The 18,148-nt window shown below is 39.1% G+C and overlaps 1 protein-coding gene across 4 annotated transcripts in view; it reads left to right on the plus strand.

Annotated features, from left to right (window-relative positions):
- Window positions 1–454: 454 nt before the first annotated feature.
- Window positions 455–18,148, plus strand: part of LOC117303722 — a 28,880-nt gene continuing 11,186 nt past the window's right edge. The window contains exons 1-13 of one of the 4 annotated variants that reach the window (XM_033788020.1): window positions 455–634; window positions 4,456–4,537; window positions 5,467–5,628; window positions 6,845–6,875; window positions 7,673–7,807; window positions 8,230–8,444; window positions 9,013–9,108; window positions 10,749–11,027; window positions 11,967–12,245; window positions 13,920–14,192; window positions 15,474–15,719; window positions 16,535–16,675; window positions 17,523–17,696. In XM_033788020.1, the coding sequence (XP_033643911.1) occupies window positions 581–634; window positions 4,456–4,537; window positions 5,467–5,628; window positions 6,845–6,875; window positions 7,673–7,807; window positions 8,230–8,444; window positions 9,013–9,108; window positions 10,749–11,027; window positions 11,967–12,245; window positions 13,920–14,192; window positions 15,474–15,719; window positions 16,535–16,675; window positions 17,523–17,696 (2,167 nt within the window). In that variant the 5' untranslated portion in view covers window positions 455–580. Of the gene's footprint in view, window positions 635–4,455; window positions 4,538–4,779; window positions 4,881–5,466; window positions 5,629–6,844; window positions 6,876–7,672; window positions 7,808–8,229; window positions 8,445–9,012; window positions 9,109–10,748; window positions 11,028–11,966; window positions 12,246–13,919; window positions 14,193–15,473; window positions 15,720–16,534; window positions 16,676–17,522; window positions 17,697–18,148 lie in introns of those variants that run through there. The other 3 variants (XM_033788021.1, XM_033788022.1, XM_033788023.1) reach the window with 3 other exon arrangements.

The raw sequence follows: 18,148 nt of genomic DNA on the forward strand, positions 1-18,148 counted from the left end.
AGGAATACTTGGTTCATGCCATGCATGCACGCTTGAACCATAGAGCAAGGAAGACTATCAAAATGACAATTGCTAATGGTGGTAAACCACAATCACAAAAGACTGTGGAGTGGATGTATTATGTTCTTCCGGAGAAATGTAAAGGTTCCCAAAACGTCCCCAATCCACTTCCAGCATGGTGTTAATTACCCCCCCCCCCCCAACCAGGATTCAAACGCACGCGACACCCACGAGCTTTCAAAACGTCACACGCTACAGATGGTATGCTCAAGCCAAAGTGACGTTTTGTCACCACAGTCGCCAATTGGTCAATCTGGTAATTGTTACCGCCCACACTCCTTATATGGGGCCGTGTCTTCTGTAGGTCGTCTGCTTTTTGTTATGAGACAATCCCAGCGGATATAAACGACTCTTTCCAGCAAATATTTTAGTCATCTGGGCATAAAGAGAGCTGTGTTCGTCCGGTTCGTCCATAGCTGTAACTATAATCGCAGACGCCAGCGTGAACCTTATTGGACTCTTCACGGAATCTTCCCCCGCCTAAAACTTGCAGTACATCTAGCTACCTGCCAGCAGCAGCATGCGTGTCCTACAACTACTTGGACTTATCTTAACCCTGTGTCTTTTACTTGAGGTAAGTTTTCAGTTTTGACGTAATGGTATCTCAGATTATTTGGGTATCGGTTTGTTTGCTGGTTGTGCACCATTTTGGATTGCGACAACGTGTGTGCCTATCACGTAATCCTGGTATAATACTAATAGTGCCACCCCTTAGAACCATGAGGTTCGTCGTTCCGCTATCGTCTCGCAGGAAGAACCCTCTGAGACGATAGCGGAACCGTAACCACTTTCATAGTTCTAGTAGGAGTATTTGCCGGGTAGATTCTTGTAGGATTCCGGAAAGCTGTCTACCTCGTGTTGTTTAACTTGTTTTTAAAAATTCTTCGGTCGGTCGCGTCGCGCCAGCTACTACTAGACTGCGTCTTATCTTTTCAAGGCGCTGATTGATTAACAATTGTTGTCCATGCTCTATGCGCCCCTTTGGATGGAGGAACCATGGAGGATCCTGTTTCTTTCTGTTACGAAATTGAATGAACTAAACAACAGTATGACAATGGAAGAGATACATTGTGTAAAGAAAAAACAAAAAAAAGGAAGGTAAAAGCTAGGTGTAGTGTAGGGGATGCATCTTGTTGGTTGCCCTCTCTCTGTGTTTATTATGTTCATGTGCCTTTTTGACATTACTACAATCACATAGGAAGGAATTGAAACACGTCCCGCATTTTTTAACAAAAAAATGTGCAACAATTGAGACATCTTTCCCACTCACAAGAATCAAGAACAGATAAAAATCAGGATGCTGTCATGAAATAATTATGTTCCATTGTCTGACAGCTGTGCCTTCATCGTCTCATCTATTTCTACCTCCACGATCTCATGCATTGTTCAGCTGAAAGTAATTATAATTATTGGCTGACAAAAACTGTTTTTTTTTCTTGTAGTGGAAATCGAAATCCTGATGTGGAAGTCGAGAACTAAGGCAATTTTTATGTGGTAAAATTGTAGCAATGAACCAAATCTATTAATCTAATTCTCTATTAAAGACAGTGTATACACTATTGGTAATTGTCAAAGATCAGTCTTCTCACTTGGTGTATCTCAACATTATGCATAAAATAACAAACCTGTGCAAATTTGAGCTCGATCGGTCGTCGGAGTTGCGAGATAACTATGAAAGAAAAAACACCCTTGTCACACGAAGTTGTGTGCGTTTAGATGGTTGATTTCGAGACCTCAAGTTCTAAACTTGAGGTCTCGAAATCAAATTCGTGGAAAATTACTCCTTTCTCCAAAACTAGGTAACTTCAGAGGGAGCTGTTTCTCACAATGTTTTATACCACCAACCTCTCCCCATTACTCATTACAAAGTAAGGTTTTATGCCAATAATTATTTTGAGTAATTACCAATTGTGTCCACTGCCTTTAAAACGAAAGTATAGTTTTCACATTATATTCTGTCTGTGATTTATGAACAGTCAACCAAACCATGCCATTGCAACTGCGACCTTTTAGTGGGAAATATCAGTTTCTAATTGGTGTCCATGACCTGGCTAGCCGGAATCGACACATGGGTTAAACTGTTATTCTTTCTTGGCGTTGTATGACGCCCTAATGCACTATAAGTGACACAATCCTTGTTTCCTACTGTATTCTGGTCGTTTCCGATATTGCATTCAAAAGGAAGGAACAACCATGGTATAAACGGTGACTATGGAAACAAACACAGTGAGCTTCATAACCCATGTCGATTGTCGAGTAAAACATATTGGGCAGAAGTTGTTTCGTCTGGCAGTGGTATAACAACAGCACTGAAAAGTTGTTACAAGGAAACAGATTCTAGAATCACACACACACAACTGATGAGATATAAGCATGAAAACACGTTATTGCTATAGTATTATTTACTATATTATTATAACAAAGGGGATGTGAAAAAAAATATCCTCTTGGTCCCGGTTTGGCGGTTTCAATCTTCCGCCGTGTTCAGTTTTCCGGGTGACGTAGTCGGACATATCAAAACGCTGTTCGAACGGTTTTAGCTTTAAGGCGTGTTCAGTTTTCCGGGTGACCTGTCTCTCAGCAGTGACCCCCAAATTGTTTATATTACGATTTTTTTCTGTGTAGTCACATAATCTCTTGCCCCATCTTTACATGTGTTCATGGGTACAACTTTAGGCAGGTCACACTCTGCTTGCATAAAAAAAAAAACTCATACGATCCACGCGTTTGCCGCTAGTTGTACACTCGACTCGTGGACGCCGCCATGACAGCTACCGGAGGGTAATGGATAACTCAATACGGCACTAAAAATGGACTACTTTCGCTTGCTGTGCGCAGGCATCGCATGACGTAATGCTACCGTATTTGGTCACTCGGAAAACTGAACACAGCGGAAAGTTGAAACCGCCACACCGGCCCCGCCAAAAAATAATCATTATCCTGAAACACGGGTACTTCTGGTCTTAGCTTCGTTGTGGTGTTCGTCAACCAACCCAGGTCAACTATTATATATACACACATTTCAACCAAATGGATGACCCAACCCATAAAACCCGTTAAGAACACTTTATCCCATGAAGGAAATACCGCCACGTCTCAAGTCAACAGTGTTAGCGTGTCAATGGATGGTTTGGGCAGCACCATAATTATTTCATTTTCAATCAATTATTTGAGAATGTTCCACATTCCAACTCAAATCGTGCTCAAATGTATCACCTGTACACGGCTTGGGTATTAATAAGACTGGTATTAATCAGCATGGAGCTATGGTGTTTATATATATAGAGAAGGTAATTCAAGAAGGTGTTTTTTGGGTTTCCCTGGAAATTTCCCCTGGAAAATTCAGCTTGGGGTCGAAAGTCAGTAAATGAACCACCATGTGAACAAGCTATAGCTCTTTACTGGTTGCCACTTTGCAAATAAACAAACGGCTCAAGGATTATAAACAGTTTGTAACATGTTCTCAGGGCCGAATAACAGCTGTATAATCATAACCTAACCATTGATAACGTAGGAAAGGATATCGTAGAAGTAACTGACGTTTCCGCTTCAGGGATGTGAAGTGAGGGCATGCCCTTCTTACAAGTTTTGCAACGGAAGTGCCCTTTGCAACACTGAAAACAGCCCTGCCCTCTCAAAGATGAAATTGTAGGCCTGGTGCTACTCAATCACGTTCAAAACTTGGAATACATGGACAAAAGTAATTAATTGATGTATTGGGCTCGCTGAAGCCCATGTTGTATAATAGGATGGTTTGGGGTTTGGCGAGGTGGTGGTGGGAACATGGGCGCGCGCGAGGTTGTCGTCGGGAGCCAATTACTGTGCGTATTCAAATTACTTAAAGGCCGTGGACACTATTGGTAATTGTCAAAGACTAGCCTCCACAGTAGTTGGTGTATCTCAACATATGCATAAAATAATGAACCTGTGAAAATTTGAGCTCAATCGGTCATCGAACTTGCGAGATATGAATGAAAGAAAAAAAAACCTTGTCACACGAAGGTGTGTGCGTTTAGATGGTTGATTTGGAGACCTCAAGTTCTAAATCTGAGTTCTCGAAATCAAATTCGTTGAAAATTAGGCCGTGTCCGAAACGGCGACTTTGGCTACAGCTACGGCTAGATCGCGCGCGTCTGCCTATTCTTTAACACTGGTAGACGCGCTGATCTAGACGTAGCTGTAGCCGAAGTCGTCGTTTCGGACACGGCCTTACTTCTGTCTCGAAAACTACGTCACTTCAGAGGGAGCCATTTCTCACAATGTTTTATACCATCAACCTCTCCCCATTACTGGTCACCAAAAAAGGTTTTATGCTAATAATTATTTTGAGTAGTTACCAATAGTGTCCACTGCCTTTAAATTGACTTCTTGTTCATCCTTTTATTACTTTTACAGGTAGTAGATGTCAGAGGTAAAGGACTTGGTCTCAAACCACAGCGAAAGAACAAAGGAAAGAAACTTAACCCTCCTAAAAAAGGTAATTTTGATCTCCATTGTCGGATATTATAAATCAGACATTTTTTACGCTTGCACCCCCATTATGCAATAGGGAGTAATACCAGACCGTCCAGGGGCGCCTTCAGCCTTGAACAGAGGCTATGAAACTTTCAACAAAGCCCCCCCTCACGTGACACGTGTGAGGTCACTGCATCTCATTAATAAACAGCTGGCGGTGTGATTGTCATTTGTATGAAGTAGTTGGTTGGGTTGTTTATTTGATGGACGGCGAGTGACAGGTATTTTGTTACTATCTCACATGATGAGTGATGTTTCGAATGGTTACCAAATGTAGATGCAGGACCAGGCCTCTTCAAAGCCAAGTAAGAAGATACAACAAGACTGTATTCACCTTTCGTGAAGTCCTCCATCCATCATCCATGGTTTATCATGTCTGATCATGGACTATGGAGGTAGTGCCAGTGGTCTGATGATGAGGACCGTTTGTTGAAGGAAATGTCATTACAGTTAGTACCTTAAGTTTACCATGGAGGAAGCACTGCAGAAAAAGTGCATTAAAAAAGCATGGTAAAATAAGTAACGCATGTAAAAGAACCCAATTACCTATTACTGCAATTACCTATCTTTCTGAAAGTTTGTATATACTCAGCGCCTTGAGTACCTTGTTTAGTAGATACGTGCGCTATATAAGACTTCGATATTATTAATAAGGGTCTTTGTTAGCAGAGCTGTGTGAGTTTAATGTGAATCTGTGGATTTTGTTTTGTGTGTCATACAAAAAGTACCCAGACCCTTTAAAAATTGCATTCTTTCTCAGTCCTATACTTCTGCCTCGACAATATCTTTTCAGGACATTTCATAACTTCTTCAATTTTATTTTTATTTTTGCTACTTTTGACTTGAACTAAACGTGTTAGTTTGCAAAATTCTCATTGACACTCATTACAGTTAGAAAAGACCCGAGAAACGGACATATAAAACTTATAAAGTTGAGATCGGTGAGAGATGTCAGTGATGAAGAAGATTTTGATGATGAGGACAGCGAGGATGGTTACCAAAGAAACAGGAATAGCGGGAAACCAAGAGTGCCAAGTAATCAGAAGAATCATGGTGAGACTTCTTAAGAATTAATCTTCATAATTTCACTAATTTAATTTTCAAATTAATTTAATTGATTAACACCACAGGTTAAAATGCAAAGCACAAACAAATAAGAATGACAAAGAAATCATACTGTTATGGGCGGGAAACCGCCTGTTCAAGTAATATACTCAGCAAGAACGTACACTCGGAGTTCAAGTTACTCGTCTAATGATGAGAACACTTTTATTCGGTCTTTACTTATTTCTGTATACATACACAATTATATAGACGAAAAAACAACAAAAATAGCAACCCTGATGGATCCAAACAATTTCATAAACTAAGTTACTATGAAGTTTTAATCTCCTGATGCCTATAAAAAAAACATTATGGACATCAGGCCTGTATGCTTCAGTTTTGAAAAGGCAAGGGCACCAAGGCATTTTCTCTTTGGCAAAGGGCACCCTATGAGGAAATTGTAAATTTCTACCGGAGCATTTCAAGGGCACCAAGGCAATGGCAAGGGGCATGGAGGCAATCGCCTCCGTTGCCTCCGTGAAGTATCAGGCCTGGGACATGTTTATAACATTAAAATTCTGCGAGCTTGGCAGGGGCTTAAAAGATTGGTAATTGTCAAGGACCAGGGTGTTCTCACTTGGTGTATCTCAACATATGCATAAAATAACAAGCCTGTGACAATTTGAGTTTGATTGGTTGTCAGAGTTGCGAGACAATGATGAAAGTAAAAACGCCCTTCTTGGACGAATTTGTGTGCTCCATATAGGAATAAAAGACTTCTAGCTAGAAGACTTTTATTATTTTAGTGAGAAGTTACCTCTATTTCAAAATCTATGCTACTTCAGAGGGAGCCGTTTCTCACAATGTTTTATACTATCAACAGCTCTCCAATGCTAGTTACCAAGTCAGTTTATAAGTTAATATTTGTTTTGATAATTACCAAACACGTACCTTCCCTTTAATAGGGTGTCATGGCTGGGTGAAAGAAACCACTGAGCTAACCTGATCCCTACTTTGTGATTGCTGGATAGTTTGTTTTAAATTGCAGTGATAATTCTTTTGATTTACACAAATGCAGGAAAACTCAAGGTTCCTCAGGAAAGTCAACAACTTTGACTTGCTAAAAGGGTGTCAGAAACTTTCAATGATTGTGTTTTGAATCATATTTTTTATTTTTTTTAATAAAATACTTAAATTCAATTTACTTTAATTATTTTCTCTACAGATGAACCTCAAAACACAGAATACTGGATAAGGTAATTATTATCTGAAGAAAACTAATAACAACCATTTTTTTAGGAGCAGTTCCAACTTTGGCGTGTCATGGCCGAACGTTCAAGTTACCGAACCCAAGCTCTGGTGTGTTGTCAGCAACAGAGTGTGGGCTCGATTCGCGGTCATGACACTTTTTTTTATTGAGCAAGGCACTTAACCACAATTTCTTAGGAAAAAGTAAGAGCATTCTGCCCAGGTCAAAATTCCAGTTGAACCTAGTTATCTGGGGTCAACTGGTTCAACTGGAAAGTGACCAAACTCGTCCATTTTCCATATTAACCAACTGGTTTGGACTAGGTTTAACTGTGTTCAACTAGGTTGAAACTATAAACCAGTTGGTTTCTGTCCATTTTCCATATCAAACCAACTGGTTTTAACTGTGTTTAACTAGTTTATCAACTGGTTTCAACTAGTTCCAGTTTAACTAGGTTCAACTGGAATTTCGACCTGGGTGCTCAACCAGCCAGTCTCCTAGTGGATGATACCCATGCCTGTACGCGGTTGCCCTGTTTCAGCCCCATGAGTAGGTGGCAACGTGCCCCTGGTGGCAGTTGATTTCGGTTGATAGCCCAAATCAGTTAAGAGTAGCCCTCACCTTGGAGTGGTCGACTGGGCCTCTCATAATTATTTTAAAAACATTATCGATAATTATAATGTGATAACTGACTGGATCAATGTGACAGGGAGATTTTACAAAGCCCTATTTTGAAAGCCAACAACGCAATGACAAAATTATGAGTTAGCCATCCATTCATTATTCATCTTGTCACATGTACAGGCTCGTTGCAGGACGGAGTGAAAACGAAGGTCGAGTGGAGGTCAAGAGAGATGCCAGTGACGAATGGGGCTTGGTTTGTGATGATTTCTGGGACATTGACGACGCTAGAGTGGTGTGCAGACAACTTGGATTCAAGTAAGACACGATTCATTATTACGGGGGGATCTAAATTTCGAGTCTGAATCATATAGTCAGGTCCAGTGTAAAATATGAGCCCTGCCATCGATTTCTTAAAGAGTTAGGACTCGTCTTATCTTGAGTTAGGACGAGTAACTCGTCCTAACTTGGGATTAATCTTAAGGTCTGCATGCTACAGTGCAGGGTTGGGACTCGATTTAAGTCCTAAGATTAGTCTCAAGTTAAGAAGAGTTTTGTGAAATCGATGGCTGGACAAATTTGGAGAAGGGTAGAGGAACAAAAAAGTTCTAGAAGTTTTAAGACGATCAGCTCAAAGCAATTGTTCCCTCTTGTTCTTAATGCTGATGAAGATGAATATTTTTTTCAATTTTTTTTCCCTAAATTGCATTTTTTATTTTTTTTATTTTATGAAATGACAGTGATGCTTTAAGTGCGATACCCAACGCTCTGGAATATTTCGGCGGCAGCGTCTGGAAGAAAACGATCGTCATGGACAACGTCGAGTGCCGGGGGACCGAAGATGCACTCCAGATGTGTCAGTTTGATGGTTGGGGAGTCAATAACTGTCACGCTGAGATGGAGGCCGCTGGCGTGGTCTGTACACGACCAACTATAGACCAACGTGTCAACCCAGGTGAGTCGAGAATCCTTCAGAATCCATTGTCATAGAAATGTATTAGCTGAGAGGCTGCTCGATAACGATAACAATTCTGTACTTTTTAATAGGGTTTGCAAAAAACTCCTTTGGTAGTTGTGTCCTAGTAAAGAAACTTATTAAAGTTATTACTGAATGCACAAACCTCATTTAGTAGTAAGTTGAGTCCAAGTAAAAATAATAGCGTTACAGTATGGCCATGAAATACGCAAATGAAGTAATTCGCTCTACAGGTAATGTTTGAGTGAGGTAGACACTACATTACAGAATGCACAAGGTGGAGCAAACATAGTCTATTTAAATGCACTTAGTAGCAGTGTGGGTTCGTTACCATTGGTGCATCCCCTGTCGACCCCTTCCCCCCATTCTTGTCAACTCCATTCCAAATCAACGAGATTGCCTCCATGTTGTAGTTGGCCAAGCTGAAATCTAGGTGGTGGCTGAAAACTTGAAGTACCCTGACCGGGGGTGCATGCCCTGTCACAACCCTTTCCCCCCATTCTTGTCGACGCCATTCCAAATCAACAAGATTACCTCCATGTTGTAGTTGGCCAAGCTGCCCTGACTCGGCTTGAAGTACAGATGGATGCCACTGTCCTGTCCCGATTGTTAGAGTATCTCAGCCGATCGTCTGGGCAACCAGGTAAAAAGTAAAAAAAAAGTCCAAACGCAACATCTCAGTTGGCTGATGCAATTTGTTTCATCGCTGCAACACATCTTCATGCCGTTCTCTTAAAGACACAGCCGTTGATTTCACAAAACTCTTCCTAACTTAAGACTAATCTTAGGACGAGTCCCAACCCTGCACTGTAGCATGCAGACCTTAAGATTAATCCTAAGTTAGGACGAGTTACTCGTCCTAACTCGAGATAAGACGAGTCCTAACTCTTTGTGAAATCGACAGCTGGACACTATTGGTGATTGTCAAAGACCAGTCTTCTCACTTGATGTATCTCAACAACAATAACAAACCTGTGAAAACTTGAGCTCAATTGGTCGTCGAAGTTGCGAAATAATAGTGAAAGAAAAAAAAAACCTTGTCACACGAAGTAGTGTGTTTTCATCAGATGCCTGATTTCGAGACCTCAAATTCTAAATTTTGAAAACTATGCCACTTCAGAGGGAGACCTTTTTCACAATGTGTTATACTACAACCTCTCTCTATTACTCGTCACCAAGTAAGGTTTTATGCTAATTTGAGTAATAACCAATAGTGTCCACTGCCTTTAATAATCAATCCAATTGCACAAGTGCCGAAATTGTCAATTCCTGGTTAAATATCTTCCAAATACATCATTTTTCGTTCTTGAAACAAAACCTTCCAGTTAGGCCTTCTGTCCTAATCAAAAATCTTCCGCTGGCGAAACATTGAAGTAAGAAATGTGCTCATCCAACAGCACAATGCTCTTCTTCTTGACCATTTTTCAAGAAATCATCCTTGTAACAAATTAAAATTCATTTTGTGTTGTTAAAACTGTTTAAAGACCTTTTCATTCTTGTCATGTCTGTTTTTCTCTTTGATGCAATGTTTAGTGGCGGATCCCACATGATAAAACGAAATGGCACATTGTATTTTTGTAACCCTTCTCTTCTTGCAAATGTCTCTACTTTTTTTAGGCTGGATCCACCCCTGTCATAATTATTAACAACTTTTTGATTTTCGGTTTTAGGGCGGCTAAACATACATTTAGCCAGCAGTTTGTTTTGTTGATTTTGTCATATAAACTTAGATCAAAAACACTTTAATTTGCTTGATTAATTAACCAGCAAATAATTTATGTGTTTATGTAAAATCTCAATTTCTTCAAATTCCTGCTCTTCAAATTTGTTTACTTAGATAATGATCTTTTTGTAATGTACCTTCATGTAAATTAATTGATGCAGGGTATTGTAAGCATTAAACAAGGAAAACGTTTAGAAGGTGAGTTTAAATCTATGAGAAGGCTACATAAATGAAAGTGTGAGTAAACTGCAGTGAACAAGTTTTGTCTTAAGATCATTTATATGTGTTTTAGGCCTATTTACTTTAAAGTGTATTAAGATCTTAAGATCGTAAGTGTTCATTAAGGTCTTAAGATCATTTCTCAAGAGCTAACAGTAGCAATTGTTGTGGCCATTCATATATAAACGTCGTCAGAACAAGTCTGCAGGGTCAAGACAATCTGGCACCTATTTTGTTGGTTAAGAATTAGTATATGAATGAAGAAGCAAAGGGGAACCAGACTATGAATGGTGGTAAAAATGATAAAAGTATTGTGTTTTTATCTTTCCGCTTTACAAAAGCGCATTCACTGGAGTGCTACCATCTACCTAAAGGACAGGATTATCGCGGCACAGTTTCTCAAACTGCGGCGGGTACACCGTGCCAAAATTGGGGATCCCTAGAACCCCACGCCCACACCGTGTCGCCCGATGACTACGCCCATCGGGGTATTGGTCAGCATACCTATTGCCGTAACCCGGATGATGATAATCAGCCCTGGTGTTTCACGACTGATCCCGACACGCGGTGGGCGTATTGTTCCGTCGGGGAACCTTCAGAACGCAAGTGTCGAAACCAAGGTGGATAAAAACTCGAAGAACCCAAAAAAGTCTAATACTGACTAATATATATCCGCATGATTAAACGTATCTTAAATTCAACAAGTTTAATTTCTGAATAACATACTAATGTTTACTCATTATCTTAATTGATAAAAAGTTGTTACTAATAAATGTCTAATTTTTATAATCTTTTTAATACTCTTTCACTCTTAACTTATTTTTCTGATACTTTAATGAGTTTTATTTGGTTCATTTTCAAATTAATCATTTATTCATGATTATGTTCAATTCGTTTTATTCCATTCATTTCATAGAGTTCATTCATTTATGATATGTTCAATGAGTTTTATTTGATTAATCATTTCTAAAAATTCATTTATTTATGATAATGCATTTTGTTGAAATCATTTCAATCATTTCAATTTGTTCCTTAAGTTATAATATGTTTTATTTATTTCAAAGTGTATTATTTCTTATTATGTCCAATGGATGTGGATAATAAAGTTTAGAATTGTTTTTCACAGTGTGGTTTGCTTTCCTTTCTTTGGTTTTATTATTTCATTACTTCTGTTATTGATTTAATGATCTTGTTAACATCTGTTACAATTATCCAATTATTACTTTGATCAAATTATTAGATACAAAAAAGAAATAAGAGAGATGTCTTTCATGCAAGATTGTTTTATACCAAGACATTTCACCCCAAAAAATGTTTAAATCTAATCTTTGCGAGAACACATACTTGCTGGGTAGATTATGTTCTTTTGCTTTATATTCTACTGTCGCAAAAGGAGATTTTTTCGTAACTCGGAAAACTTCTCACTTCTTATTTTCATTAATAGGTACTGACGCTAGTCATGGTCTAGGAAATCTGATTTCTTTAATTGAATAATTCTTAAAGGCATTTCTCTTTCGTTTGATTCTCACTTTGTTGATTTATTTACTTGTGGTTTCCAGATTCGCCGGAATGTTTCACTCAACCCCAAGGAAACGATTACAGAGGCTTTGTCTCGACTACAATCTCTGGTAAAATCTGCCAGAATTGGGAGAAACAGGAGCCCCACGCCCACCGCCACACCCCTGAACGGTTTCCAAACGACGGACTCGGTGATCACAACTACTGCCGAACTGTGTCGGAGGTCAACGCTGAGAGGCCGTGGTGTTACACCGAGTCAACGACGAGAAGAGAGTACTGCGACGTGGGACTTCCACAAACTAGCTGTACAAGAAATGCAGGTATGAGTGGAAAGAGGGTTCAAATCCCTCTTGGCCAGAACAGATTATTTGACACTTTGTATAGCATTGTAATACTTGAGACAGAGTTTACTTTGGTAATCAATGTTATATAGGAACAAGCTTTCAGTTCTCCAAAAAGCAAACTAGCTTCACAAGAATTGCAGGTATGATGACTGGAAATCTATTTGGTTTGAGGTTCGAATCCCACTGGACCAGAATCGATTATAAGGTGATATTTTGTATAGAATATTGTAATACTTGAGACAGAGTTTCTTTTGGTAATCAAATGTTATAAAGGAACAAGCTTACAGTTCTCCCAAAACCAAACTAGCTGTACGAGAAACGCAGGTGTGATGAGTGAGAATCTATTATTGATTTGAGGTTCGAATCCCACTTGACTGCAATGGATTATTGAGGGGACAATTGTATTGCATGTTGCATTATTTGAGACAGTCATTTGGTAATCAAGGCTTAAAGGCAGTGGACACTATTGGTAATTGCCAAAGACTAGCCTTCACAGTTGGTGTATCTCAGCATATGCATAAAATAACAAACCTGTGAAAATTTGAGCTCAACTGGTCATCGAACTTGCGAGATAATAATGAAAGACAAAAACACCCTTGTCACACAAAGTTGTGTGCGTTTAGATGGTTGATTTCGAGACTTCAAGTTCTAAATCTGAGGTCTCGAAATCAAATTCGTGGAAAATTACTTCTTTCTCGAAAACTATGGAACTTCAGAGGGAGCCGTTTCTCACAATGTTTTATACTGTCAACCTCTCCCCATTACTCGTCACCAAGAAAGGTTTTATGCTAATAATTATTTTGAGTAATTACCAATAGTGTCCACTGCCTTTAAATAAGCAAGCGTTCAGGTAAGAAAACAATAGTCCTTTGTCAAACATTCTAATCGGGTTTCTTTGAGAAAAATTTACCTTTTAATTACAATGAACATCTGATAATTGCTATTGAGGTTGCGCACTAATGCGCAAAGAAACTAAAAGTGAAATGTGTGGAGCAGTGTTGTCAAGACCCGACATTAACCCGAAAAATTACTTACATTTTTTATAATTTTGACGCTTGCTAGTTCAAAGTGACTGTGCCTCTCTTTGGCCAAGAGGTGTTTTAGGATCAGTTGGCAAAAGAATACTCAAAAATTGGACCACGAAATTCAACAGGTTTGTTTATTTCGTATACAGCCGACTCCCATTATAACGAGCTCGCATATTACGAGGTTCCGGTTACTACGAGGTTTTTTGCCGGTCCCGAACTGCCCCACGCGTGTTTCGATGCATTAAAATATTGACTATACGAGCACGGTAGTAGCGAGAACACGGTTATAACGAGGTACTTTGGGCGACCCATTACGAGCAAAACATTGTTAAAAACCCTTTTATAACGAGAACAATTCAAAAAACCAACAAAGGAAATACCCGTGCAGCCCGTCAAGTCGTTATTTGTGGCTTTTAAGACATACAATAGAGGTGTAAATGGATGCTACACTAGCGACACTAATCCGAAACCGAGAGTCACGAGTCACATGACATCTATAATTTGAAAAGGATTCAAACAATCGACCAGTTCCAAAAACCATATTTTGCTATTACCACCAATTATCTTTCCCGAGTGAAGAGAGAGAATATACCCACCGAATTATGATTTTTCTTAATTTTAGCCCCTAGCTCCCAGCAAGCGGACACGCCATTGGAACGCTTTGCCATGTTTGAGAATGCAGCCATCCCCGGAGCCAACCTCAAGGACTTGGAGGGCATCTCAGTCGAGGAATGCGCTCGCCTCTGTCTCCTCGAAGACACCTTCGAGTGTCGGTCTTTTGATTATTACAGAGCGGACAACCGATGCTGGCTCTCCAACGAGAACTCTCACACTGCTGCCCCCAAGTTTGACTTCAATAATAACCCCTTTGACTTCTACGAGAGGATTGATATCGGTAGGTGCAGTCTTGTCAAGTCTTAAGACATAAACATGGATTAAAGTCACCTGGCAATACAATTTTTTTTTTCTTTCAAACATAACAGTATATGCTTACAAACAATAAAACAATTTTTTTAGTAATTGTTTGTCACGATTTATATGTTTAAAAAATATATAAAGTTGTTTTGGGGGCTGACTCCGCCTACCCCTTTTGTGACGTCAATCGAGGCAGACTTTGCCTGCAATGCGTATAGTAAACACACGTGAAAAGTACATGTACGGCCATGTCGTGAGTTGGTACATTTCAAAAAGTGTTTTTCTGCATTCATCAGCAATACACACCTGGTCGGCATTGCCGGAAAAAAACATTTTTTTTTTTTTTTAAACGTAAAAAACAAACGACTTGGTCTGACATGTACTTGCAATTGTGTTTTCTCTACGCATTACAGGCAAAGTCTGCCTCGATTGACGTCACGAACAGCGCCCTCTCGGGTCGGGGTCTACTCTTAAATTTGTAAATAACATAAGAACTGATTTTTTAAAACCTTAGTTAACTGTTTATTCACATTCCACTCATCAAAACACATATATTAGTGACAAAAGCTGTATTTCCAGGTGACTTTAATGATAATACGAGACATTTATATAGCACATAATCATGCAGGAGCCTTCATGGGCAACACAGTACAAACAAATGATATATATAAAGTAATTTGTTACAAAAGTATAGAATCAAACAAAATGAGTCTTTAAAAGTCCCTTGAACATCGGAACAGAGTCAGCTTGGCAAATATGAAGAGGCAAGTTGTTTCATAACGATGGTGCAATGAAGTAGAAGGATTTTTGACCGTAGAATTTTGTGGAAAAGTAGTTTGCATCACTAAAGATTGGCTAGTAGAATGAACAAGATGAGTATGAATTTATGTACGTAGAATTTAAGATTTATAGTCTGATGGAGATAGTTCATGAAGACTTTTGAAAGTGAGGTGACTCAACTTATATTCGATACAAATTGATCGGGAGCCAGTGGAGTTCTTGTAAGATGGGATCTGCTTGTTGAGAACGAAGTGTGTAGAGTGTCTGCACTTTAATCTGAGGTTCCCCGGATCAAGTCCAGCTCTAGTAAATTTCTTGTTGTTCAACCTGAAGTTAATATAAGATTCTGTGTGCTTAATTTCCTGGAAAGGGATACAGCCAAGACAATGCCTTGTTCTGATGAGTATGTGCATTTCTAATTGACTACAAAGCTAGGAAATATTTTTCTTTTCATCGAATCTCTGAAATAACATTTCCACAGGTTCAGTTGCCCAGTTCCAGATCACCCCCAATGCAGCCCTCCCCGGCTACAACGAAGTAGAGTACCAGCAGACTTCCTTGGAGAAATGCGCCGAGCTTTGCCTGACGGCGACTTTTGGATGCGCTTCTTTTGACTTCTCAAGACGTACATCTCAGTGCTGGCTGAGCAAGGCCACCATTTCAACAGCGCCCCTCAGGAGCAACTTTGAGGGAAACCCGTACGACTATTATCAGAGAAAAGGGGAAGGTAGGAGTACAGTCCAATCTCGTTATAACAAGATATAACACATTTGCACCATAAAAACAGACACAAATAAGTATTTCTATAAGTTAAGTTTTAAGAAGAGATTTGAATTTTGTGGTACAAAGACAAGATCTAAAATTCAGTGGGAGAGAGTTTCAGATGGGTGGCGCTGCTGAGGAAAATTACCTGTCACCCCAAGAGTGTCGAGACTTGGGTTCAATGAGAAGAAGCATGGAACTGGATCAAAGATTCCTTGACACAGTGAAACTTAAAACGTTGCTATAAGAGGACAGCAAAACGAAAGAAACGAAAGCAGTAATGAGATTTGGGACTTAAAAGGAGTTTGGAGAAGCATGGAGTTAGGGAGAAGGAAGAGGAAAAGTTTCAAGTTCGAGATGCAAAAAAGGACCTCCAAGCCAAACAAATTTCAATGAATTTAGGGGAAGTTTGGGGTTACGTTTTGGAATAATTTGAGAGTTTGTAATGGAACCTCTGATTTCTGTTAAAGTTGCATCCTAAAAGGATTCAAACTGTCTCTAGCTATTGGTCAATCTCGGTGGTCTAGTGGTATGACAACTGCTCTACAATGGCAAAGGTCATGGGTTCGAAACACACTTGTGTTATAAGCCTTTGGATTTTTCACAGGACTCGGGCAAAGTACTGAGTTTCAGTGCTTTACATAAAATCTTAATCGGTGTGAGGGTAAAACCAAAAAGTATTTCTACAATTGCAACATCTATTTATAAGTTGATAAACTTCAAAATGATTGAAAATCAACTTTATCACAAACTGTTTTTTTCCTTTTTTTTCTTCTGCAGCTTTGACAGACTGTTACCATGGTAACGGCCATAGTTACCGTGGCAGCCACAGTACAACCCATGATGATAAACGCTGCGTCACTTGGACCTTTGCGGCTGGTAGGGGTGCTGGGGTGAACGCTGATATGTACCCAAACACCGGTAAGAGAAACTTCATGACATTCCTTAAAGGCACCGGACACTATTGGTAATGAAACAAAATAATAGTTGTTAGCATAAACAATTACTTGGTAACGAGCGATAGAGAGCTGTTGTGCAACAAGGGTGTGTTTTTTCTTCCATTATTCTCTCGCAACTTCGTCGACCATTTGCAATTTTCACAAGTTTGTTATTTTATGCATGAGTTAAAGATACACCAAGTGAGAATATTGTTTTGTTTATTTGTTTTTAATGGAATGCAAAACGTCTTGAATTATTTCTCGTTAATTTAAGTTCTGCAGTTTCTTATTTGATTTCTCAAATTATATTTGGTAGATTTTTAATGGTTCAAAGTTACTATCGATAACATTTAACACTGTTTTCTCAAAACTTCACATGCTTAAAGCCATTGGATCCTTTCGGTAAACAGTGTTGTCCAAGGCCCACACTTTGTGTACCACAACTTCTATATCAAATAACAAACCTGTGAAAATTTAGGCTCAATCAGTCATCGGAGCCGGGAGAAAACAACGGAAAAACCCACCCTTGTTTCTGCGCGTTTCGCCTTGTCATGACATGTGTTTAAAATAAATCCGTAATTCTCGCTAACGAGAATTGATATTGTTTTGCTGTTTTCTCAAAAAGTAAAGCATTTCATGGAATAATATTTCAAGAGAAGTCTTTCACCATTGCCTTCTGTAAACCCTGTAAGTTATTTGTAAATCTGTGAACTTTTATTTTTTTTTTCTGAACCGAAAGGGTCCAATGGCTTTAACAAGAACTCTTATTCGCTTGGTTACGACACCCCATAAGCAATTTACTTTATGTATTTTGTATTTTTTCTTGTCAGGGCTTGGGAATCACAACCAATGTCGTAACCCTGACAACGATCAGAAGCCATGGTGTTACTATGCCGACGTTGACGGTAACTTAGAAGGATGGACTTATTGCGGCGTTGAAGCCTGCCAACCTCCACCTACCACAACTACTGAAGTTCCATCCACGGTAGCACCAGGAGGTTTACGTAAGTGACAAATTTTCAAAAAGACTTTTTTTTTTCTCCAAAGACAAACTAATCTTTTAATGTTTTACTGAGCAATCTTTTAATCTTTTACTGTGCACTTAAAAGCTATTTTCGTTACAGTTGTGTCATTTGTCATGATTTTTCCTTATTTCAGGATTTTCTCAAAATATTCTTGATACTTAATATTTTCTCAAAAATATATTTCAGTCACCAAAAGGGAGATATAAACGGTCCATATTGTGTCCAGACCTGTAGTTTTGTATTTCTGGCGACGCACAAACTATGTAAACCTCCTGAATTATAACATTTGAGAGGTTTCGGGTCTAGTAGAATAAGGGGAAATCCATCAGGTCTGCGAGCCGTTTTCAGGAATTTTCTAATTTGGCAAATCTCACCACTGCTGTAGTCAATCTTTCATAAATAATGAACTAAGATTTCTTACCAAACTTTTT

Source organism: Asterias rubens, chromosome 20, assembly GCF_902459465.1.
Source record: "Asterias rubens chromosome 20, eAstRub1.3, whole genome shotgun sequence".
In the NCBI taxonomy this organism is placed as follows: domain Eukaryota; kingdom Metazoa; phylum Echinodermata; class Asteroidea; order Forcipulatida; family Asteriidae; genus Asterias; species Asterias rubens.